The 25,627-nt window shown below is 46.5% G+C and overlaps 2 protein-coding genes across 4 annotated transcripts; one reads left to right on the top strand and one right to left on the bottom strand.

Annotated features, from left to right (window-relative positions):
- Positions 1 to 131: 131 nt before the first annotated feature.
- tegt (testis enhanced gene transcript (BAX inhibitor 1)) lies at positions 132 to 4,176 on the top strand. The gene is made up of 10 exons (XM_034590560.1): positions 132 to 291; positions 1,331 to 1,403; positions 1,517 to 1,625; positions 1,934 to 2,054; positions 2,245 to 2,293; positions 2,406 to 2,503; positions 2,581 to 2,660; positions 2,747 to 2,847; positions 2,946 to 3,021; positions 3,230 to 4,176. The coding sequence occupies exons 2-10, from the start codon at positions 1,348 to 1,350 to the stop codon at positions 3,251 to 3,253; spliced, it is 714 nt and encodes a 237-aa protein (XP_034446451.1). The 5' UTR covers positions 132 to 291; positions 1,331 to 1,347; the 3' UTR covers positions 3,254 to 4,176.
- Positions 4,177 to 4,756: 580 nt separating this feature from the next.
- On the bottom strand, positions 4,757 to 24,543 carry nckap5l (NCK-associated protein 5-like). Of its 3 annotated transcripts, none has more exons than XM_034590545.1 (14): positions 24,100 to 24,543; positions 21,647 to 21,732; positions 14,074 to 14,214; positions 13,724 to 13,792; positions 13,600 to 13,638; positions 13,395 to 13,514; positions 12,474 to 12,566; positions 9,392 to 12,288; positions 7,663 to 7,780; positions 7,492 to 7,558; positions 6,823 to 7,101; positions 6,527 to 6,678; positions 5,645 to 5,992; positions 4,757 to 5,605 (listed from the first exon to the last, which is right to left on the bottom strand). In XM_034590545.1, exons 3-13 carry the CDS (start codon positions 14,212 to 14,214, stop codon positions 5,732 to 5,734), a joined length of 4,236 nt encoding a protein of 1,411 aa, XP_034446436.1. In that variant the 5' UTR covers positions 21,647 to 21,732; positions 24,100 to 24,543; the 3' UTR covers positions 4,757 to 5,605; positions 5,645 to 5,731. The 3 variants fall into 3 exon arrangements, with proteins under 3 accessions (XP_034446436.1, XP_034446437.1, XP_034446438.1); XM_034590546.1 differs by having other exon boundaries at positions 24,255 to 24,543; XM_034590547.1 differs by having other exon boundaries at positions 24,260 to 24,543.
- Positions 24,544 to 25,627: the final 1,084 nt, after the last annotated feature.

Genomic DNA, 25,627 nt, shown 5'->3' with positions numbered 1-25,627 from the left:
CAGTAAAGTGAGTCTTGGACATGCTTCATTAATTGTGTTTATTATAGTCAAGCGACATATTATCAAATCTTTCCATTTACAGCACGTGCACCGAAAATAAAAAGAACCCTTTTCGGGACATCTTATTTCCATCTTGTTGTTGTTGTCGGGCGTCGTCACTTCCGGGGCGTTTCCATGGTGACATCAGAAGGCCGCTGCGGATCAGACGAACACGTAGATCTTCATTCTTCACCAAAAAACAGCGCAACAGACGGAGAAACGCGGCAGAACCGACCGGATCCGAGGCTTCAGGTAACGGCCCCGCGAGAGGCCCCGTCGCACCGGGCCCGAGGAGCCGGCGTCCGTCCGCCGCACCGACACACACCCGTCGAATACCGTTGACAGACGTTAGCCAGCTAGCTTGTCTGACGCTAGCTGGTTAGCCACCGCAGCTGCTAGCGCGAGATTCCGATGCGTCAAACCCACTTTTTAAACTTGACCTCCTCTCGTGAGCTGTTTGTAAAACACGTGTTTATCAACGACTCAAACTGACGTGGATTAACTTCAGCGGCTCACGGGCCCGACGTCACCGCCAACCCGCGGCGGGTTAGCAGCAGCTAGTTAGCTAGTTAATCGCCTTTTAGTGCTAGTTAACGCCCCCCCCCCCCACGGCCGATAGTTAACCGAGATAACCTGTTGCGCAACTCGGCTAATGTTTGATAAAGTGCGCACTTTGATCCGCGACGTGAATCATTAGCACGAGCAGAGTTCGGAGGAGACGCAGAAATGTCAGGAAGTGGAAGCGACCGAACAGGAAGTGACAAGTCAAAATAAGTAGAAGTAGTTAAACTCCTCCATTAGAGATGTGACCCCAGAACAAGTACAGAAAGAATAACAGATCAGAACAATGTGCGTTTACATCAACATGTATAATATCAATATTCTGTGCGTTTAATAAGAGTTATTACTACTTCAGAAACCACAACATTAATACGTTTATTAGTTATCTGGACGTCTTTCATTGTATTTGTCCTGTTAATGACTATAAAGTGAATCTTGAATCTATTGTCCTCACTAGTTGATGTAAAAGTACATAAATATTATCAATTAGATTATTACAATGTGTTACAGGACATCACAATACACATGACTAGTTTCATCCAATATGTCTAAAATATGTTTAAATTATCATATGACCCAGAAAAGAAGAATATCTCTAAATGTTTGACATGTTTTTTAATCTACTAATCGTTGCTGCTGTACTTTAATCTGTAGCTGTGTCACATTTTAGAAACTGACGCTGTGTTTTTTATATATTATATCAACATTAACTGAATCATAATCTCTGCAGATCTTCCTGGTGCCATCATGAACGTGTTTGACCGCAACATCAACTTTGATTCCCTCTTCAAGTTCTCCCAGATGTACGTAAGCTCGCAGCCCGCTGCTCTGTGGGGTACTTCAGGTGTGGACTTGTTTTACTTTGACCGGAGTTTCCCGTGTCTCGTGCTCAGTTCGTGTTAATCTCTTCCTGCAGATCTCACTCCACTCAGGTGCACCTGAAGAATGTGTACTCCAGCCTGGCAGTTTGTATGTTCGTGGCCGGCGCTGGCTCCTACGTCCACGTCGTCACGCGCCTCTTTCAGGTAACGAGACACAGCAGCTACCTGCACAGGTTGATCCTTATCGTCAGTGCTAGTTGTGCCACTGGGGGAAGTACATAGAAGAATACCTCACCCTGCCTGATGTGACATCATCTGCTCCACTGCTTGAGGATCAGGGCAGTTTCACACTCGACCCAGTCCTTCCTCCTTCTGTTTTCATATCTGACTGAGATCCTGATGCTTTGCATTCTTTCATTAAAGAAGAACAGGATCTTTGAAACAAGTGTAAAATCGTTGTTTCGCCTCAGTGTTGCTGCTCCTCTGTTCACGGTGCGTGTGCTTGTCTTCAGGGCGGCCTGCTGTCGGTGCTCGGCTCCCTGGGGATGATGTTCTGGTTGGCCATGACGCCACACAACTCTGAGACGGAGAAGAAGAGACTGGCCATCCTCGCCGGATTCGCCTTCCTCACAGGTAAACCTGTCGCTGTGGGTGGAGCTGTAGCAACTATCACTTGATTGATTGACAGAATGTAGGATTCTGATAATTGATTAATCATTTAAAGTATTTTTTTAAGGTAAAAACCCTATAATAATAACTGTGCTTAACCCCAAGATTCTTTATTGTCATTATTACAGCAGTGTTTGTCTTCATTTGTCTCCAGGTGTTGGTCTCGGCCCCACAATGGACTTTGTCATCGCCATCAATCCGAGGTTTGTGAAGTTACTCAGTGCACGTGTGATGTTTTCAGGTTGTGTACACGTCTCAATGAAAATTGTGTATTTACAGAGAACTTACAGTTTTTCTGGTTTTGTTTCTCCTCAGCATCATCGTGACGGCTTTCCTCGGGACCTCTGTGATCTTCGTCTGCTTCACCCTCAGCGCCCTGTACGCCAAGCGCAGGAGCTACCTGTTCCTCGGAGGTAAGTCAGGACCGGGCCCTCGTGTTGGATTTCTTCTCCTCTTTATGTTTTTGTATGAACCTGTGTTTTCCTCTCAGGAACCCTGATGTCTGGTCTCTCCCTCCTGTTCCTGATGTCCATGATGAACATGTTCTTCGGATCTGTGATGCTGTTCAAGGTTGTTCAATCTCACCCACACTGAAGCTTTGATGGGTCCTGTGTCACAGTGGACGTGTCACTCATGTGTGTTTTGCTTTGGGACAGGCTCACATGTACCTGGGGCTGATCATCATGTGCGGCTTCGTCCTGTTCGACACTCAGCTCATCATCGAGAAGGCAGAGAACGGAGACAAGGACTACGTCTGGTGAGGATTTATACTTTGTCATCAACACGTCTGGTTCAGATTCCAAGTGACAGGTACACAGATTTAAGAGTGATTCTGAATATATCGTTTCTTTCAAGGCACTGTGTGGATCTGTTCCTGGATTTCATCACCATCTTCAGGAAACTGATGGTCATCCTCGCTTTGAACGAGAAGGTATATTTTTAAACTTGAAGAATAAATCAAAAGATCCAAACCGTCACAGCTGTAGTTTTATATAAACAATACTCACGAAGCAGCAGAGGTGGATATTTACAGGTTTAATAGAACTAATGTCGACTTAATGAATCGTAATGTGAGAATCAGACCTTTCACCTGCTGTGACGCTGTCTAATGTTTTCATTCTGATTTTTTTTATTTCCAGGACAAGAAGAAGGAGAAGAAGTAAACGACGCGTGAGAAAATCTTCAAAAGGCACACTTTGCGGCGCACTTGGTGCTTTTCACTTTCTTTCTTCATTTCTTGAATTAACTCCTCTGTGGTCTTATATTATTGAAATTTGTTCGATTTATTTTTAAAACTTACGAGGGTTGAATGTAAGTTCATGGCGCACTAACGCTAATCCCATCTCGGCTGTAAACGGAGCGTAGACTGAAGCTGCAGTGATCTTGCTTGGCCTGTAGAGGGAGTTGTTGCTCTATGAAGGCAGCGCTCACTGAGGATTTTTATATTACTGTTATTTAGTGCCATAAGTTAACGATAGGCTCCTGTTAGTGGCTCGTGAGCTTCTGAAAGTGATTGTTCTTTTAATTTCACCTCATGTATTTTGTTTTCTCGTTGATTTGCTTATTTATAGTTTTCCTCAGTACTTTTCTTTAGTGGCGTGTCACGAGATAAAGTGTCCCATGATTCTGACAACAGATCCACAGAGTTCCTGCTCTATTGTTTTTTTTTCTTTTCACCCCCCCTCATTAATGAAGTTTTGTGAGAAACATTTTTGAGAAAGAGCGAAGCCTGAAAACGTCGACACGAACACGACAGACTCTCAGACTCGTGATTTACACTCTCGCCTGCTGCCTGGTCTCGATCCCCCGGCTGCTGGAGGAGGAAGAGTCGATGCCATCTGTTCAAAATTTAAATTTTATGCTGAGACAGGCGATTTGTTCTGAACCGCTCCCCTTGTAAAGTTCTCCAAATATCTGTTGTCCAGAAGTTAGTTTGCCAAATGACACTAATCTTACAATTTGGCATTGGTAAGGTTTTTTTGGGGGGGAAGTGTATACTGTGAAGAATTTATTTTATTGATGTAAAATTGAAACTAATACTTTGATACATTTGCTCTATTAAATGTGTTGAACGTACGTAAAGGAAGTGAAGGCGTCTCTGCTTATTTATGACCCGGTGAAGGAAGATGTCAAATCATTTACTCAAGTAGAAGTAATATCTTTAAAAATACTTTAAAGTACTGCAAGAAAACTCATCATAATTTAAAATATTCAGATTAACGGCTTTTCTTTATCATGTCATTGTGAGTTTAATATTTTTATGTTTCTAACAGAACAAAGAGAAAAACATAGACTGAAGTAATTGGAAGAAATGATAATGGAAATAATCACGAGTTGCAGCCTTAATTAACTTAGTAATTTTAATTCATTAGGAGCTAAAAGTACTCGGAGCTTTAAAAGTGAAAGAGTCTCAAACTTATATTGTTATATTATTGTGACTGTTCTCATCATTATCAAATGTTAATGCAAAATATTAAACTATTAAGTAACTACAACTGTCACATGAGTGGATTAAAAATATCAAGTAGCACAAAATAAAAATCCTTCAGTACAATACAAGTATCTAGAGAGAGTAGAGGGTCGTCCCCTAACCGACAAGTCGGTGGTTCGATCCCCGCGGGTGAAAACACGACCTCCTCATCAGAGGTAAAAAAACGACAAAGACGTAAATCAAAACATTTTAATTAGAAAGTTGAAAAACGGCAGTAGGTACAGACGACCTCTAGTGGCTACGGAACGAACAGCAACAGAGATGTTGAGATACAGGATATGAACGTAAATCTACGAAGCGAGGAGACGGCAAGTTTCACAGAGAGAGAGAGAGATTACAAAATAAAAGACGACTGCAGATGATGAACATTTAAAATAAATAAATAATAGAAATACATATTCATCGAATAGTGTAGCCATTTCTCTTTTCTATGTAATTATTGCTGGTATATATTACCTTTTAAATGTAGCATGATTTCAAACAGACATATTCTGACGACCGTCCTCGGCCACAAAAAACAATATCAACATGATCAATAAAATCGTTTGTACATTTAAAATCGTGATGCATGAGTTGAGCGATTTAAGAATCACAGACATGAACATTCTTTTTTTTTTTTTTCAGAGCTCCGTGTTTTTAGTTTTTTTTTCTCAGTTGATGCGATGAAACGACGTCGAGAACAGAGCGGACGTGTTGATACAGTTCGTCGGCTGTTGAGCCGATCGGTGCTTCACCGCTTCCTCGAACCAAAGTCTGAAAGGTTGCCAAACGGTTACCGGGAGCGACGGCGTGTTGTGCTAATCATGAGCGTGGCCATGCGTCTTGTAGTCCTGTACATGAGTTAAAGAGAAGCGTCCACAATCAGGTCTGACTGTGAAAAAGTGAACAATCGATTATACTTGGGCGACTTTTGGCTTCACGTTTTTGGAAATCCTGAGGAGAAGTCTATCGATCCATCTTTCCAGTTGCAGCGTCGGATGAGACGTCACCTGATTATTCTTTGCGGACATCAACAGGGCGCGGTTCTTTTCCTCGAAGGCGGCGGCGGGTCAGCAGCATCACAGCACAGCCAGTGACCAGGAGACGTGTTCAGAGCGGCGCTGGGTCTTGTCGTCTTCAGAGGATCTGTCTCCCCGGTCGTCTCCGGGGTTCATCCTTGGCTGCCGCAGGACGACAGACTGTCGTACAGAGAATCGCTCAGAGACTCGGGCGTCTCCAGGACCTGAGGGCGGCTCGGGGAGAGGGCTTCCTCCGGCCTCTCCCTGAGCAGCTCCAGCCCGCCGTCCCGGCTCATCTCGGGGACGCTGGGGGTGCGAGTCTTTCCCCTGCGGCTCATCCCCGACTGGGCAGGGACGGGGAGGCTGCAGGGGTCCACCGCCCGGCTGGGGGACGGACCGCCGGCCTTCACGCTCTGGAGAGGAAGCGGCAGTTTAGGTCACACGTCTCATCTTATGCAACATCTTCCAAGTGCTAAAAAAAACAAGTGGGTTACAGAACTCGCCCGAGTGTGAATCTTTAATATTCAGCTGATTAATAATTTGTAAAGGGAGAATATGGTTCTGTGTTTTTACATTATGTAAGAAGCCAGAGATTTAAAAATGTATCTCGACTTCACTGCAAAGTGGCTTTCCTCTCCAGAAGATGAAGGTTCATCTCATCTTATTTTACTTTCACTGACTCACTTCATCTCTTCTCAAGGTTTTTATTAAGCATCGACAAATAATCCATAAAACCGTAATGAATTTAGATAGAAATCACATAAAATCAGTCCCATATTTTAAGTTAACTTTCTTGGTATTAAGCTGCAAATCATGAGGGTATTTCTGAGAAACAAATTAAATATGAGTAATTGACAGTAAATAGCAGCTAATATGAAAACATTGGCTGGTTTTCCAACCTTTTAATCTTGAGAATTTAGCTCCACAACTCATCTAACCAGACGTACCGCTCTGAACTGTGATGCGAACGTCACCGCCTCCTCCTCCTCCTCCTCCACTGCCAGGTACACGTCCGCAGGTCCTGCCGGAGTCTTGAGGTTCGGGAAAGTCCAGGTTTTGGAGCGAGGAGAAAACATGTTCGCTGCGTGAGCTTCTTTGTCTGTAGATAAAAGATAAATACAACTGAGTATTTCTCATGTTGGTCATTTACATTTACTTGTTATTTCTTTATGGACGAACGTGTCGGTCGGTTCGGTGTGTGTGTGTGTGTGTTCGTTTGGTGTGTGTGTGAGTTTGTCGGCACCTTCCCGGAGGACGCCGGCCGAGCTTCTTCCCTCCAGCACGGAACCGTACTGGATGGTGGGAATCAGCTGTTTGTGCGGCGTGTAGCACTCGTCCTGCGACGGCAGCTCTCGGTCCAGGGTGCGAGCCCGTCGCCCGGCCCTCCCCGGGGAGCCCGAGGAGTGGTGCTCCGCCCCGGCCCTCGTCTTGGACAGGCTGCGTCCTGCTGCACCGCTGCTGCAGTCGGGCAGAGGGAACGTGCCGATGCCGCTGTCCAGCGTGTACGTGGAAGCACCAGAACCTGCAGAGGACAGAGGAGAGAGATTAATGTGGAATCACATAAAGGAATTAATCAATGAAACACTCACATCATCTTTAAAAAGGCACAAAGCAACTGTGTGAATTAATCAATCCCCCAGAGTTTATTTTATCTTTGTCTGCAGCATCAGAATCGATTCTCCTCGGGGGCCTGCCCTCATTTGTTTACCCTCTGATATGCTAATTAAAGCCAATTAATTTCCCCTCAGAATGGAAATGATGTGTTTCAGTAAAAAAACTTCTGTCCCGTCACATTTGCAGTTCTGGAAGAAGTACTCTGATCCTCAACTTGAGTAAAAGTACAAAAACTGCAGTGTAAAAAATCCTTGTGAATCTTTAAAACTGTGGGAAGCTTAGTGTGAGTGACTCTTACCTGCGAAGTGTTGAGAGTGATCTGCAAGGTTGTCATCTGATGTGATTTTGCCGATTCTTTCTGATCCCTGCATGAAGACGGAGCAGTGAGTGAACTGAGAGTCTGAGAGCTCGGTGCATCAAATGAAGGAGGTTTTAGTTTGTGAGTCTACAGAGAAACAATGAGACGTACCTTCTCCATGTCGTCTCGACTGATGACGTCGCTCTGCTGAGCGAACACCGGCTTCGAGGTCTTGCAGTCGAACGAGAGCCGGCGCTGTGGCACGCTGATCACCTCCTTCCCGTCCACTCTGTCGGCATCGAACACAAACGTTCAGTTCGAATCTCACAATCCACAAAACCCACAGAGCAACTCGGATCATAACTGTTGTAGTTATCAGAGGTTAACTCCCTGAGAACGTGTCCTGTGTCTTTCAAGCTGGTCGTACAGATGTAAAGCTGCGTCTTCTAACATGTCATCAACAGCAACATCAGGATTGTTGTATTATATTTGTGTCTTTTTGCTGCCCGAGCAGAGTTGTTGCTGTTTTATTGTGTTTTCACTGAGGTTTGATATTTAGCAGGATGATGCAAGAACGACTCAGTTTCCCTGAAACTTGGGGGAAGGATGTGGGCAGAGAAGGAATCAGGGGGCGGATCCAGGATCTTAATCATTTGTCAACAGAGCTCAAACCTCCATTGGGCCGAACAGTCTCCGAATGAAACCACATTTAAATTCACCAGATTTCTATTTGCACCAAATTTCACATAAATATCAGTCCGCTAAACTTGTTTAATCAAGATCCATGAATTATTCTCTGAGAAATCAAAGGAAATCCCAGATTGTTAAAGAAAGGGAAACAAACAATTCCCTGAATCCGCCCCCTGATCCGGATCTACCTTGAAGTGGGTCATGTCCCACCCCCGCAAAATTTCATGGAAATCGGCTGAGTAGCTTTTGCATAATCCTGCTAATTAACAAAGAAACACACAGAGGAATATAACCTCCACTTCCAGAGTATAGAAGTAGTATTTTCTCTGGGATGATCTTTATTTTACTCTGTGTGGTTTTGTGCCATCTTGATTATTCTTACTTTGTTTTCTGTCGTCACGGTGTCTTGTCTTTTTTAAACTTCATCGTCCACTGTCTGTCCTCTGATGTAGTTGAAAGGAACATTTGAGACTGAATAAAGATCAACTCCCTAAAAATACGTTTTTTTCATTCACAGAATTCAAATCATTATCCAGATCTGCACAAACGTCACCTGTTCACTTTACAGATGATTTTATTTCATGCACATCTCTGCATGAATTATGAAAAACGCCCGAACTCACAACGTTAAATAAAGAGAAACTTAATTCCTGGATCCGCTCTTTACTCCGACTCATCCCACATCCTTTTATATGATGTAATCATCTGTCCAGTAAAGTAAATACTGATGCTTCTTCCTGACAAATAAATAAATTGTTTGTGTTAGATTTGTCCTCTAAGAAATAGTTTGAGATTATGGAAGATAAAAGTGACACTGGAGCAAAGTTAAAGAGGCACAAACGGGGTCAGAATGTACGTTTTAATTTTGTAGACGACACAACTTTGTGTGAACAGCTGTTGCTGTGATACCAGGATCCCAGAATGCTTTGCACAGACACAATCAGGAAACTCAGAACAAAATAAACTAATGATACAGAGACTGAAATGTTCTTTTAGTGTTTCAGTTATAAACAACAACTCAAATAGACTCAATACGATTTAAAACACAAGAGAATAAACTAAAAACCCACAAATAGACGAGAATACGACCATGACTATAAAACACAAAGTGCAATCACGTTTATTTTCCAAAATGTCAAACTTCTCCTTTAAATCTGCTCGTTGTTGTTTCGTTAATTTTAGAATCCACTGGTCCTCGTCGTGTTCTCACCTGTTCAGCAGCTGCTGCATGAAGTTGTCGGAGCGCGCTCCCCGGTACATGACCGCCAGCTGTCCCTGAGTCGGGTCCATCACCACCTCGCAGGAGTGACCCCGGCCCGACCTCTCCACGTACGCCCTCTCCTCCTCCAGGGCCCGACGCAGCCCCTCCGCCTTCTCCATCAGGGTCGAGATGTTCAGACCCTCCACGCCTTCTTTACACCTGCTGGCAATTTTCACCGAGTCCCTGCTCACCGAGGGGATGGTTATCTTCCACTCCCTCTTCTCGTCCTTCGCTTTGGTGCCGTCGGCCTTGCGGCTCAGCGCGGGCAGTTTGCTCTTCTTCAGGCCGAACCAGCTGGCGATGCCGTTGGAGGCTTTCTGCTTGACCTCGACGGTCTGCCCTCCTCTGTCCTGCTCCTGAAGCTTCAGCAGGTTCTCCTCGATGCCCTTCATCACCTTCTGCTCGATGGCGGACTGCGGGCAGGGCACCGGCGGCACCGGCTTCTCCCCCTCAGAGGTGGGAGGTCTCGGAGGAGGCGGCGGGAGGCTGTCCCCAAACATCGGATTCTTTTTCCCTTTCCCGCTGATCTTGGTCCTCTCTTCTGATTTGGATGAGTAACGTGGGGCCTCTGGGGGCTTCGCCCCTCTGTGGACGGACGGGGCCGGACAAGGTTTGGACGGCGACTTCGGGGGGATTTTGTTGGGGCTGCTGTTACTGTGAGGACCAGGTTTGACGTTATACGCCAGATTCAAGGAGCCGGGACACTTGATGTTGTTGCGTAGAACCTGCGGAGTGTCAGCGTTGGGGGAGGGGAGACCGATTCTGCTCTTGGGGCCTTCGGCCTTCATCACACACAGTTCTTGTTTGACCACAGCTGGAGCAGAAGACTGAGATTTCATTGCCTGATCATAGAGCTGAGACGACCCCGGATACTTCAAACCAACGCCTACAGCTTTAGGTTTAATATCCGGAGACTCTGTGTACTTCGAGTGTCTCTGCTCCTCTTTGAGTTGCTCCAACGGCCTCTCCACCGTCTTACTCCGCTCTTCGCCGAAGGAAGCGTCGCTCGCTGGGTCGACCGAATGGAGGCCGACCTGTAAATCCTCAGAGCTCCTCAGCTTCCCCAGGGCAGCCAGCCGGTCTTTGAAAGCATGGTGACTGGAGTCAGCCTGGGATCTCACCGCCCCGGGCGCAGGCCTCTTGGGGATGGAAGAGGAGTCGCTCCTCCTGGCTGGAGGTGGAGGCGGTGGCGGCTTAGCGACCTCTGAGCTCGGCACAGGGACCTCCCTTATGTCAGGCTGCAGTTTCTCTCTGGCTCGTGAGTAGTTGGCTCTGCCCTGAGGTTTGCCGAGGGCGGAGGTGTTGGGCAGGCTGTGATGGTTCACCCACACCGGGCTGTCTGAATCCTCTTCATCGTCCGACGTGGACTCCGACGTGGAGGAGGAAGACTGCTTTCGCTGAGGGGGGGGATTCATTGCGCTCTCTGGCAGCGATTTCACGAGCTTCCTCTCGCTGCCGTTCGCCTTCGCTTGAGATGGAAGAGTGGTTCTTTTCTCCAGGCCCTGGGTTGGTTCCTCCTCCCTGGAGTTGGTGGACATGTCACAGACATTTTCATAATGAGGGACCCTCTGGGAGACTTTGGGTGAGGAAGAGGAGGTGGAGGAAGGCACGCTCATCTTCGAGTTAGCGCTGGCTTTAGGTGCAGAGAAGCTGCTGTAGCTTATTTCCTTAGCGGGCGAGGAGCAGACGTCTTCAGGCTGCGGAGGGGAGGTTGGTGCTGAGTGTGTGGCGGGGTAGGACTCAGACCGGGACGGAGGCGGCGGGGGCTGCCGGCACCTCTCTGTGGTGGTGGCTCGGCGAGTGGGAACAGGGGAGTGGTACACCTCGTAATTGTTGGTGCGACAGGGGATCCTGGAGTTGCGGGTGAGCTGGGGGCTCAGACGGACGGCGGCAGGTGAAGGCTGAGACTTCTCCCCAATCGAGGGAATCTTTAAAAACTTGAGCAGTTTGGACGGGGAGTTGATGGCGGCGGCTTTGACCTCACTGAGGCAGGAGGGGCTGGGGCTGACGGAGGCCCCGGCTCTCACAGAGGAGGCCTCCGGATCCATGCCGTCTGTCTCTGCGACGGCCGAGGGCTCACTCGTGTTGTTGTTGATGAAGGACAGCGCCAAACCATTGGGAACGCCATCGCTGATTTCCATGTCACAGTGGGAGATTTCCTTCACAGAAGTTGGCAGGTGGGTCGTGGGGCAGAAACCGGTGAGCTCCTCAGGGGCGGGGAGACAACTCTCTGCTGAATGATCCTCCTGCTCCGCTCCCAGCACCTCCACACTCGGATCGGCTGCCTCTGGGGCCGACGAGTGGGCGGCGGCGCCCGCTGGCTGCTGGTGGGCTTCATTCTTGGTACATTGTTTGGACGGGGGAACAGACTTACTGTAACATTCGCTCGCAGCAGCTGCAGGAACAACATGGCTCTGGGGGGCGGAGCTGGCTTTTGGAGGAGTACAGACGTGGTTGCATGGCTTCAGAGGAGTGTCCGTGCTCCTCTTGCAGTGTAAACAGCAGGTGTTCCCTCCCTCACACTTCACCGCCCCGTCACCGTTAACATGCGGGTGTGCGTCGGCGTCGGAGCAGGAGCAGCGGCAGTGTGTGTGGAGGGATTTGCACTGTAAGGGAAGAGGGTCTGCGGTGGCCAGAACCGCCTCCGTGGACATGAGCACCTGGCTGTAGTCGCAGAAAGACAAGCTGGCAGTGGACGGGTGGAACTTCAGAGGGTCGGTCTCCTCCATCTTGCGCAGGACCTCCAGGATGTGTGCTTTCTTCTTGAAGAAGGGAGACAGGGCCTCCATGGAGGCGGCGGGGCCACGAGGGCCCGGGGAGGCATGTTGTGTGCGGTAGCCGTTTCCCTGCGGAGAGAAAAACGATCTTTATCAACACACAACTCACAGACCTTTGAGTGCATGCGTACAGGAAGTGAGTGCGGGGGGGAGATTAGCAGCAGAGGTCTTGTTTTAAGGAACAGTTAAAATGTCAGAGTGTGTTGTGACGTCTCACACAGATGGAGACTCTGGATTCACTGTGTGATAATCACCTTGGCTTGTGCTTCGGTCTGTGCAGGCTCCACCTGTTTGGCAGAGTCATTGTGCGGCGGTGCATTGTATTCTGGGGGGGGTCCTGCGTGCACCTGAAACACGAGATTCACGAGGTCATTACCACGACACTGTTTACACCAGGAGGACATTTTATACACAGACAGTCCAGGAGATACATTGTGTGTTGATAAAGACTGATCCATTACAGAGTCAGAGAGAGCGAGGCCGAGGAGAAGAGGAGGATATTCAAAATCTGAGCTGTGCACTGACACACACACACACACACACACACACACACACACACACACACACACACACACACACACACACACACACACACACACACACACACACACACACACACACACACACACACACACACTGAATTCAGCCTAACTGTACGTTTATCTAATATCAGTACATGTAATTTTATCCACTATCCAATAATTATTTGCTACGTTTACGTTTTCTTATTTATCCATTTATGTGTAATTTCATTCACAAACTTTCTACTGTGCACTTGTGTCTGGTCTGAAAGACGATACAGTGAATTTTTTAATCTTGAATTTCCAGTTTGTGTCACTAATACTTTTACTTCTCTGCACTTCAAGGGCAAATACTTTTTATTACATATTTACAGCACTTTTAAACTTCTAAATAATCCACATATAGTTTGAAGATGACCGAGTAGAATAGATCTGCAGTCACTGAGTTCAGAGTCGTTACCCAACATGAAAACTATGTGTCTGCAAACTTCTTCTTCTGATTTGATCCATTTGATCTGATTTGGTTCTGATGGTTTGTTCCCTTGTTGAGAACTAGAATCTCTTTCCTTTCCTGTTTGTAATAATAACGTTCTTTTGGGTTAATGCTCCTCAGACGGACTCGGTCCTGAACCGTCACAGAGGAAGCTGGGTTACCTGGTAGTGAGCGGCGGGGTGGTTGGGCAGCTTCTGCTGGAAAAGCTCACACAGAGCTCGGTTCTGTCTCTCCAGGTCAAACACCAACATCTTCAGCTTGATGCACTCCTCTCTCAGATCCTGTTCGGGGACAGACGGGGCAGTGAGACAACTGACGCACCTCAGTCTGTGATTCCACAGCAAAGAAATCCACACACAACGTTACCTTCTGATTGAGCAGAGCCTGGACCACGTGGTTGGCCACCTGAAAACACCAGAGAGCATTTCACACACTGAGCAGACTGGAGTTATTATTTCATTCACTTCATATTGAGCAGCACGACGCTCACCTCGTCCAGACATCTCTCGTACGCTTCTCTCTGACTCTCATTCGCCAGAATCAGAGCAGAATTCTCGGCCTGTGATGAAAGAAGATGTGAAAAAACAAACACAGCAGATGAACAGATTAGTTCATGTTGTGCATCAGACACGAACTGAAGAAAAATAAAGATTAATCTGTCAAAAAAGACGTTTCTAAAACAGGGATCGGTCACGAACGAGCTGCATTCGAAAGTGAAGTTAGAGAAGATAATTCAGGTAAAGTCGTATTAATAAAGTGCAGGTTTTTATATTTTACTGAAAGACTAAATGGCTCGTCTTCAGTTTGCTTCTCTTTAAAATGTGTTGGGGGTTTTCTCACCTCCAGTTCTCGGAGTCGGTCCATGAGCTCGCTGCTGTTGTCCTCCAGGTACGACTCCACGTCCGCCTCCTCGCCCTCCTCGTCCGAGCCGAAGTCCTCGTCACACATTCTCTGTTCGGTCTCGTCGGACATTGTTCGCATCTGCAGCACAGGAGGAGAAAGTGTCTCACAAAGCAAAGCTGGCGTCTGAGGCAGGAAACAAACCATCACCAGAGCTTCCTCTATTTCTCCACAGTCCCTGTGTGTGTGTTCATTCGTCTGAGCAGAGACACGACTAATGTCTCTGTTATCTGCAAGAGACACTTTTCATTCAAACCAGACAGTGTTTGCATCAGATTTGCATCAAGCAGATTCACTTCTGTGACATTATCCTCCCGAGTATGTAAAGTTCACTTCAATAGAACTTGACATCAATAATTCAAAAAAAATATTAAAAAAAAACATTAATATTAAACAATGAGAAAAGGGTGAAATCACAAAAAAGAAACGAGGTTGGAGACGCAGACGATGAAGAGTCAGTGAAACAGAATAAGTAAAATGCAGAAGTGATTCAGACAAGTTGACAAAAAGTCAAACTCACACAAGTTAACAGTTTGACAAAGAGCCGTTTAAATTCACCCTAGAACCTTGAAGAGATTTTAAATTTCAACGGGACAAACCTGGTTAAATAATGATAATAAAACTGAGTGGACGTATGAGGGAGGATGAGGAGTCTACAATTTAGCAGCAGACGTAAAAGGCCACAATAAAGTTGGAATTTCTGGCCTCAATAATCCCCATATTCACCATCTTAGCTTACTGACATAACTAAGTGGAGCTTCTATGTCCCTTTAAAATCAATCAAGCTGCACAAACATTTCCCAGACTCATAAATATCAGTCCTCTAAATATGATCGTTTTCACCGAGATCCATAAATTATTCTCGGAGAAATCTGTGTAAACGCACAAATAAACGCACAATGTGAAAGAAAGTGGAAGATTTACTGGCTTCTTCTCGGACCTGCGACAAAACAACCGGTTCAGTCAACACAAATCTAAGTATCGATTCTAAACCGAGCACTTTCACACGAAACTGACATTTTATTTTCCAGGAAATCGCTGCTGCTCGTTACTCTGTCATACCAGTGGGAGGGAGAAGGGATTTCTAGTAGCGGCTAAAACATATTGACAATATTTCACACTGAAAAGGTCCAACAAGTAAAACAACGTGAACCATACACTAGACTTCAGTTTTCCCAGGGTGGCACCAGTGGAGATTAGTTTCCCACAGGCGACATCTTTAATAGTTTAATTTTATATTTCTGGAAGATGAGAACAGTGACTTCTTCTTCTTCTTCTTCTTCAAAATCAATTGATAATCGATTGATGATTCCAGCTCTCTGCCGTCTGCAGTGAACCTCTCACATCAAACCAACACACACAGCAGAGCTCGGACTGAACTGACGTCTGCTCCACAACAGACGCTGCCCCCCCCCCCCCCCAGCACTGACGTTAACGTTATTACCTTCACCTCTCCCTCTGTTTACAAATCAGCCACAGGATTCGGTTTCCGAGCCGCTGCAGAGTTTTTTCTCCTCATCACGCAACACACACACACGAGCCTGTGTCCATAATTCTCTGCTTCAGATACGAGGATTCAACAAATCCACAGATCAGACTGCAGCTCCACGCTGAGCTCGCAGGCGGCCGGAGCCTGGCAGCGCGGTGCCCTGCAGGGCGAGGACCGGTCTGCTGGGCACGGCTCCAGATGTGTGTCTGTGTGTGTCTGTGTGTGTCTGTGTGTGTGTCTGTGTGTTGATGGTCAGAGCCGAACAGTGAAGTATGTGTCGTCGACGTGGACCCAGATCACGGTCAAGTCTTAAGGATCATTAGAGAGGATGAGAGGAGCCTGATTCTGTGGCTGCAGGCCAATCAGGGACTAGCACAGTTTCCTGCAGCGTTAAAGCTGACAGGTGACACACACACACACACACACACACACACACACACACACACACACACACACACACACACACACACACACACACACACACACACACACACACACACACACACACACACACACACACACACACACACACACACACACACAGTATCTGTGTAGCATGTGTCTATTAAGCGGTTGGTGTTGATTCTTCTGATTTTTGTTTTTCAGCCGAGCTGCTTGATTATAAAACTGAAAAATTCATAAACAAAACATAAAATAAGAAAAAGCATGAAAATATTTACAAGCCCGGATTTATTCATCTTATTAGTGGAATGTTTTACTGATTTAAATCCTAATTTTGTTTTTCATTCAGTCAAAGGTCTTGTTTTAAATAAACCTAAAGGGCGACACCTCACATGTATAATATTATAACATTATAAATCTTAATGAATGAATATGCAAACATCTTGATCTCCTCCTGTGGGCTGGACTTTACTCTGCACAGATAAAACCTTCATTTATCATTTAATAAATGTTTGTGTAATTCTTATAAATGTTAAATTGATGGATTTAACGTAAATCCATCAATTAAAGACTGAAACACACAAGAGGTTCGACTTGTTTCCTCGTGACGAGTCTGGTGATAATCAACTCTTTTTTGGGATTAAAAACAAATGACACAAAAAGACCAAAACTAAAAACTAACAATTAACAAACAACAGTCGTGTGTGTGTGTGTGACCAGACTCTGATCTGTCATTGTTCTGAACCACAATGCTGCACTGTGGTCCGAGAACCAAACACATCAATGAGCACAGTGACACAGTGACACACACAATCACTCACACAACCACACACACACACACACACACAGTACTTCATCTTGACTCAGTCTCACAAACACCATCGTGCTGCTGGAAATTCTCACATGAGCATCAAATATGTATGAATCCACAGCTGAAAATAGTCCCCGACAAACGCAGCACTTTAAAACCGTCCGGCTGCTGCAGCTCCTTCAGGAAATGATTCACACACATTCAAACACGAACTATTATCACGTTTGGAGCTGAAGCAGTGAAGGACTGCTGCTCCCTCACTCATCCAGCTGTGACGGAGCAACGCCATCACTCAACTGGAGTCTGAAGAACATCTGGCGAACGCAGAGTCCAGCGTTCGCCTCGTTTTAGCTCCGCTTTTGGTCTCAACCGACTCCCGAGGGAACGATGTGGCTGTGGAGCTGCTTCCCTGTGTTTCACAACGAGTTTCCAGTCGTGTCCGTTTGCCTTTAAGAGCAGACGTGTGCAGATTCTTTTGTTTTTTTTTTCTGTTGCAGGAACAGCTGCAGCTGGAAACAGCCCCGGTGAAGGTGCAGCCTGTGAAAGCCACAGCACGAGCTCCCAGATGTGGAACAGCTCAGTGGAACAGCGATAAATCTCCGTGGCCTCATCACCACAAGTGACCCCGGCTCACATGATCCATTGTTTGTGTAAAAAAACTACTGATTACAGCGGCTTTAAAGATTCATGTCCTCAGCAGGGAGGAACAGGCTCCGGGCTGAGAACCACAGGGAAGTGAGAAAATACCGAGACAACAGAACAACGCACTGTTACTGCTCAATAATTCATTCAACACAAGGAGAGAAAAATTCATCTGCAACTATTTTGATAAATGAAAATGAGTTTTTAATCTACAGTGGTTAAGTGGAACATTTGAGGCTTCAGACGAAACACGACATCTGAAGTCATCATATTGGGCTTTTCCATATTTTTCAGTTTTATATCAACCTAATCATTAATTCATCTGGATGGAAATAGTCACTAGTGTGAAGTTGATGTTTATCTATTTACTAATTCTATAAATCTCCGTCTGTGTGGACGTGGAGCTCATATCTGACAAACCCTTCATCTCATCGTCTTCACACTTGTGTTGTCACAGACCAGCGGAACGTACAGAGTTGAATTCAGTCCGGTTTGGACACGTGACTCATTCAACATTAATAACCAGGCGACCAGCAGCCGAGGGGATCGGGGATAATCCAGATTTCTTATCTCGACTCGACTTGAGACGCATCAACGTCAGTGTTGCCGATCACAACAACAGCAGGTTCCCAGCCACGCTCACCGGGTTCCGCCGACTGGGTTCAGCTTCACCGAACTGATCCAGGTGATTCGGTGGATTTCGCTGCGGCTCAGTCACTTTTACTGTTTGAAGCTGAAACCAGCGTCACCAGAACAAACAGCTTTAGAACAGACACTGCACCAGTTCATCTACATTATTTGCGTATTTGAGATTTAACTACGAAGGCTCGTTTTCATCCTAAAAGGTTGATGGTAGATAACATACAAATAACATACAAACACATGTAAATAATTACATAACTATGTGAAAACAAAAATCCACTGCCGTTGCTGATACTGGTGTTAGGGAGTAAAAGAATTTCGTATAAATGTCGTTATCAAACCCTCACGACAAAGAAATGTAACTGAAGCTTCATATTTACAGTCTAACAGTAATATAAAGAGAAAACACAAAAACAACCAAATATATCAAAGTAGAACTACGGAAATAAATGTATCTTCTAATGTAAAACATCTCTGAACGGCTCTTATTGACCCATATCCTCTACCAACCGAGCTCTAATAAACAAAACCATCATTAATATGTACACAGAACACAAGCAGCTACTGGTAAATGTCTAATAGCTTGAGGAGGTTTCCTGAGGAGTCAGAGGAGTCAGGCCTTCTGTAACCGGAGCCGTTTGCAGAGCGTTTACAGGAAGATTATCGAGCTCCATCGCTCTGTGGAGTGAGAACCTCTCCTCTCCCTCACAGACCTGCAGCAGCAGCAGCATCATCCAGAGTGAAGGACGCGTATTGAGCTGCAGCCGACTGAACACGCTCCAACCTACACGTGTAATGGAAGCTGATCAATGCGGCCCGTCTAAGAACGGAAGCAGATATGATTCGTCCGTTTGACCTCGGCCACGGGAGCGATGCCGACTCGTTACAAACACCAGCTCTGCTCCTCACTAATGCACATTACAGCTCCGGGGCCTCGGCTCTGAGAAACGTGCACTCGTCCCTCTGTGCGTTCGCAAAAAAAAAAAACGCTCGCATTGGAAATTACAGCGTGGCCCAAAAGACAACAGCAGTGATTCTAAATATAACGTGAACATGTGGTTCTGCTGCCGCTGTGGTTTCCTCTGATGTGCAGAGCGTTTCTGCTGAAAAGGCCACAAGAGGAAAAGAATCTAAGAGTCGGAGCGAAGAGTCGTCTCTGTGAATACCCAGAATCCAACAGGACTTCATGTCCAAGACGACCTTCTACTGACGCCCAATCACAGAAGAGATTAACTGCTGCTTCGCCGTGAAGCGTCCAGAGCTCTCAGACCATCTGAGGTCGAAGCTGACCAAGAGGCAGAGTTCAGTTTCTTTAAGGAGACTGATTCAGAAACAAACTCCCAGAAGTCTCAGTTCTTGAAGATCAGCTTCAGCCTGTTTGCTGCTGTTTTTAGTGACAATCAATTTGGGACTATTCATTTATATGGAGGTATTTTAATTCCCCTGTTGTATCTGTTTTAGTCCATTTGAGCTCATGTTTGGAATCATTCATGTGAAAATCATGTTTATTTGTTGAGCAGCTTCCTGTTAAATACACGGCCATTTAAAAATATACCAGAATTTTCCTTTAATACCTTTTTATGTCTTAGATTCTGCACCATGAATCAGCTTGTTGTTAAAAGGCACAATACTAATAAAGATTTACATGACTAAAAAAACACCCAAGGGAAGTATTTATTAAAGTTTGACAGGAACTCAACTGAAATGGTTAATTATCAATACTGGACTGAACACTGCAGCTCTTACATACTTGTATTTTTATAATATCTATGATTTAATACTTTATATTTGATGTGCAGCACTTTGTCTGAACGTCTGAAACGATTCCTCCAGACAAAGGAAGAGGGAGAGCAAATAAACGGACGGAAATATCGACGGAGACGGGAAGAGAGACAATCCTGCTGGCTGCTTTGTAAACTGCAGCGTGGTCAACCCGATGATGGTGAGCGTCCTGGGCCGGTGCACTCAGAGACCGGGCGGAGCAGGGAGCCCCCCCCCCTCCGCTGAGCTCGGCTGGCAGACTCACAGCCGCTGGTGCCGTCGGTGCCCGACAGCGAGAAGACACGAGGGGAATGCAAACAGAGCTAATGCTGCTGCACTTCACTGTACAAGACGCTGGACGATCAGAGGGAATCAAAGAGCATCTCTCACGTCTGTCTGACACTTAACAGACGATCAATGACATCAGAAAATAATCTGCAGTTCAATCACTAATGAAAACAATGATTAGTGGCAGCACCGCACACACGTTACCGTCACAGGGAAGAATCCACTGTGACACACATCACAGCCATGTTAGTTCTATAGAACATGTGCAATGGTTTGGAAAATGAAAACCGTTTCTTTCTTGTGAAAATGAGGAGAACACAAGTGAAGCTGCTACAAAACAAAAACGTGTGGAGGTGAAAGCCGGCAGCACAAAGTTTCTTGTTTCGTGTCTGAACGTCCACCAAGTCCAACGAGTAAACAAAGTACAGCTTCAAGTTCCAGAGTGAACAGAACAGGGAGGATCACGTGTTCGCCTCCCAGCAGCGAGCAGGTGCTGCTTTGTTCCTCCCAAAATGAGTCAAGCGGATACCTGTACGTGAAGATGTGAGCGGAGGGGACACGGCTGTGCATTCACCGGCAAACAAATAAAAAGAAACTTGACACCAGAGGAAAACTAATGTGTCGACGGCTGGAGGTAAATCGTGTCCTTAACAACAAATCACCCAGAAGCCACTGCTGCAGAGGTCGGTTCAAACCTTTCAAAGGCGTAAAACAACCGAGACAGAACGAGCTTCTTCAGTTTCCACCAACATGACAAACGTGCAGAGACACAGAGGAAACCTTCAGCAGAGCTCCTACCTGCACCAGGGACCAACAGTCAGTCTGCAGCACACTACACACACGTCTAAAAACGTCTGATCCTTTTCATCAAGATCAATTATCAAATTATGAAAAGTCTCACAATCTTAAAGAAAGTGAAAATAAAACATCCTGGATGTGGCCCCTGATCCACATCTGCACCAGAATGTAATGGGTTCTTCTCTGAACAATTTAAATTCCTTCCACCGAGTTTCATGGTTGTTCATCGAGTAGTTTTTGTGTAAACCTGCAAACTAACCAACAAACAAATGGATAATAGTGAAAACACTCTAACATCTGGCTCTTCTCGGCCATGAGAACGGATCCAATCGTCACTCACGGCTCAAATGTCTCTGCAGTAGACGCAGGTTTTATCGGCTCTGATCGGTGATGGAACTGAGACGCCCGGGGGAACTAGTTATTTCGGACAGCGAGGTAAGAACAGACGTAACCTCCTCTACTGGCAACGGGAAAGGAGTCGATCTCCTCTTTAGTGGGTTTACCTGCGTTTAAATAACCTGCAGAAACATGTCTTCTTGCCATCAGCATTTGTTTTTAGTTACCGATGTATTTCAGACAAAGTGGGGGTCAGGAGGGTGGTTGTTAGGTGAAGCCCTGGTGAACTGACTCATGAAAACAGAAGCCAAACACTGCTCATCTCTTTCTCTGAACACACTCACCTGTGGGTGTCTCTCTCCTTATGGTGCTGGAGGAGGGGGGGAGTCTCCGTCAGGCGCCTCTGTCTCCCAACGACAAAACCTCGGAGCTGAGGAGCAGAAAACACACGTTGGAATTGATACGATTCTCTGCCTCCATCTGTCTGCATCCATGCTGAAAAACCTCCTGACATCGCTGCCAGTCGCGTCTGTGTGTCTGAGAATCATGAGACAGAAACCACAGAATTTGGCCGAGTGCGTGACGAGATCTTTAGAAGTTCCATGGCGGGAGTTTTGCATCGGAGGGGGGGAGGGGGGGGAGAGGGGGGGTTCGAGAGGCCAATGTCACCTCTGCAGGTTTCCTCGGCTCAGCGAGTGAACAGGAAACCAGGAGCAGGGGAGGACGCTCCATTGTGCCCTCGGGGAGATACCAGCGCTCGGCAGACGCCAGCCACGCCAAGACCACAAGCCCCCCCCCCCCCCCCCCCCTCTTCCATCGCGCCCCCTCTTCCTCAATCTCCCTCCTCTCGTCTTCCCTTTCATCTCTGAGTCATTGTAAAGTGTAATGAAAGAAAGACGGATGAATAATTCAGCAGACGCAGCGTTTAAGAACTCCTCTTTTATGTCTCTCTGATGATGTCGGACACGCAGACTTTACACACCGACTGCCGCACAATGATTTTTCTTTTTGTTTTCGTCTAATGTGGGATTCCCCCATTAACCGAGTTCCCTGTTAATTACGTCCACTTTCTACAAAGGTTTCTTTTAGCGGCCCGTCTGCCGCGGCGCCTCCTCGACCAGCGTTTTGTCTGATCGCTCCAGATAAGTTGAGGCACCGAGCTGCAGCGTTAACTCTTCATTTCTAAAAGCACTTGTGTCGGGGAACAGGGCCTGATCCTGTTAGGTCCTGTCAAACTGAATGGGATTAGAGGTGTTGAGCATCTGCCTTCTCAATCTGGGTTTTAATAGAGCGAGAGCAGATCCTCTGGTCTGGCCGGGGGCCTCGCTGGTAAACCTGGTACTGGGAGGCCGTGATCTGTGATCCGCGTCGCGAAGCCAGATCACAAAGACGACAGATCACAGAGGACAAAAAAAAGACAACAAGCACTCCACATCAGTTTCCATTCACTGGGGGGCGGACTTTGATTTTCGACGGTGAGATGCTGAGAGTGAAATTCAAGCTTTTTTCTAAAAGAGAAAAGGGTTTGGTGTGATGCTGCAGATGAGGGAGGATGAGAAGATGTGAGTCGGGGAATGAGGGCAAGGCTAAAGCAAAAAAGAAGAACCCGCAAAAGCAGAAGGAAGAATCGCACAAAAGCTTCTTAAATCATGTCGGTCGCACTCTTGGGGATTTGGCAAAGGCAAGGCCGTCTCAGGATATGTCAAACACCAGCCTTTCCATCTGCCAATCTGGAGAGGCACAGATTGAACTTCTTGCTGTGTAGGCGGGAGATGTAAACAATGTGACAAAACCCTAAATCCTCACATGATGGAATTAAACACGATCGGAGAAGACTTGAGTCTTTTCTCTCCCCCCCCACCCCCACCCCCCCACAAGATGTAGGCCAAAGTCAATTTGGTGTTGTGTTTTTATTTGCAGACACACTATTACCACTCGATTGTCTGCATCATTAATACAGATGCAGATAAATATCAAAGAGGCAGCGAGATGTGGGGGAGACAGAATCAGGCTGGCAGGCTCCCTCGCTGCCGCTTCCTGTCTGATGTTTGGCTGCAGGAGCCGAGACGAATCGTACACAAGCAATATTTGGGATGAGGAGCGAGGGGAGGTGGGGGAGGGGACGTCGGAGGGGAGCTCCCCTTCCCAAAAGGCCTGAAAGGTTGGATGTGCGCCACGTACGTCTGAGAGCAATCAAACACGACGCAGGGATCCTTCTGAAATCTGTGCCAGGCAGCCTCCACACCCAGGAAACACACCCCTGCCCCTCCGCTGCAACACAAGCCCGGATTCTGTTCACGACCACAAAACAACATTCAGGCGGCGCTGAACCCACAACCAACGTTTGGCAGATTTATGACACTTTGTTTGGCTGCGACCAAAACAAGCCTCCGTGATGCTGCGTCGGTTCGAAACCAAGATCCAGATGACAACACGCGGAAGCAGTCTGATGATGAATGAGCCTTAAATGTGAAGATATTAATGCTAACACACACACACACACACACACACACACACACACACACACACACAGACACAGACACACACACAGACACACACACACACACACTGCCCTGAGAGTCATTACATCCATTCAAGTCAAAACCATAAAACCAAACCTCCTCCTCTGCTGACACATCACTTGATTCTCAGAGAAAAGCTGCTTCAGTTTGTCACAGAGTCACAACACAGATCCAGAGGAAGAGGAGAGCAGCTCGTCAGCGTAAAGACAAATCAGTATTTACACATTTTAAAAGATTCACCCTCCATCAAACACACAGATCCTGGGTCAGCTCACCTTCCTGCTGCCTCAGTCATCCAGTCACCACATCACAGATCCCTCGGCTCAGGAAGCGTAGGGCACCAGAGAGAGGAGGAAAAAGAGAGAGAGAGAGAGAGAGAGAGAGAGAGAGAGAGAGAGAGAGAGAGAGAGAGAGAGACAGAGGCCACAACCTCACATTTCTGTTTTCCGGCTGCGGAGGAGATTATTTTCTCCGCTTGAAGAAGTGGCGTCACCCTGTGTGGCGAGGAAGCCGGTTTCCTCTACGCTCCAGCTAGAAAAGGCCCGTCCTTGGGCATGTGCATTGTGTGTGTGTGTCTCTGCTGTCTGCAGAGGCTGCCATGTCTCCCATTGTTCCAGGGCGAGTGAGGCAGGCTTCCTACTCCAATAGACCCTGCCTACTACAACAGCTGTGGACCAGCCCCCACCACCTCGCTGCTGCACTCCTCCTCCTACAACTCCTGCCTCCCTGGCTGCATGTTCTGCTGCTGCTGCTGCTGCTGCTGCTGCTAAACATTAACCCTGCAGCTGCCGGCTCGGGCCGTAAAGAGGAGGAGAGGGGGGTTGTGTTTGAAAAGAGACCCGACCACGCAGCGGACAAAGGAACTTAACAGGGAGAGGATATCCGACAGCCAGGCTGAACTGACAGGACTTCTGCACTCAGCCATTCGGTGGCCTAGAAAGAAAACAGGCTCTGAGCTAAGAGGATTGTCTTTCTCAATCACATTGGCAGCAAGTGTTGGACCAGCTCCTGTGTGGCGGCACTGAGGGAGAGAAAAGTCCCTGCAAAGCAGGATCAGTTCACAACAGGAGATGTGCTCCCAAATTATAATCATTATTTTCCATGTGCAGATTATTCTCTACATAAATCAACTCTGCTTGTCCATAAAAATGAAAGAAATAAAAATAAAAACAGATCCAGAGAATCCACAGACGATCCCATGTGACAGGTTGAGCTACATCCAGATATTAGTGGATATAAATGTTGAATAATACTGAATTCAGAGATAATTAAAAAGTAATTACAGGACAGAAGCAGCAAAGCAGTTCTGAGGTCATTTCTCAGAGCAGCTGATTCTTCAAATATAAAATATCACACTTAACACGACAATATGTGTTTGAAAAAAATGTATTTATTAATACGACAAACTATTTATAACTAACTGTTTAAAAAGCTCATATTTTGTCTGTGTCAATAATCTAATGTGAGGCGCTGGTAGAACTGGTTTTGCACATTTGTCTCATAGTTCGTCTGGAAACCTTTATTTCAGCTCTTGGCCCCGCCTCCTGATAAGCCCACTCTGCTGTGATTGGCCGACCGCTTAGTGCATGAGTCAGAAATGTTCCCCCCCTTCATTCCATCACTATCGTTTGGAAACAACTGCACCGGTGGCGTCGGGTGGGACGGAGCAGTTCTTGCCAAACTAACTTTATTCGAGTGTGTTGACGTTAAGCGTCTTTCACGTAGACGCTTAACGTCAACAAATTTATAAATCTTTTATATTTCCCAGAGCTTCAAACCATTTATCTAAATGTGAAATAAAAC

Source organism: Hippoglossus hippoglossus, chromosome 7 (assembly GCF_009819705.1).
Source record: "Hippoglossus hippoglossus isolate fHipHip1 chromosome 7, fHipHip1.pri, whole genome shotgun sequence".
NCBI lineage: Eukaryota > Metazoa > Chordata > Actinopteri > Pleuronectiformes > Pleuronectidae > Hippoglossus > Hippoglossus hippoglossus.
This window is presented reverse-complemented; position numbering and strand designations above follow the sequence as displayed.

Bases quoted from the DNA above. Each gene is read 5' to 3' on its own strand.
- tegt (XM_034590560.1), top strand. From the start codon at position 1,348: ATGAACGTGTTTGACCGCAACATCAACTTTGATTCCCTCTTCAAGTTC. The intron at 1,404-1,516 runs GTACGTAAGCTC...CTCTTCCTGCAG, and splicing joins CTCTTCAAGTTCTCCCAGAT to ATCTCACTCCACTCAGGTGC. The intron at 2,661-2,746 runs GTTGTTCAATCT...GCTTTGGGACAG, and splicing joins GATCTGTGATGCTGTTCAAG to GCTCACATGTACCTGGGGCT.
- nckap5l (XM_034590545.1), bottom strand. From the start codon at position 14,214: ATGCGAACAATGTCCGACGAGACCGAACAGAGAATGTGTGACGAGGAC. The intron at 13,515-13,599 runs GTAACGTTGTGT...GTCCCCGAACAG, and splicing joins AGGCTCTGCTCAATCAGAAG to GATCTGAGAGAGGAGTGCAT. The intron at 6,679-6,822 runs GTGCCGACAAAC...TTTTATCTACAG, and splicing joins GGCCGGCGTCCTCCGGGAAG to ACAAAGAAGCTCACGCAGCG.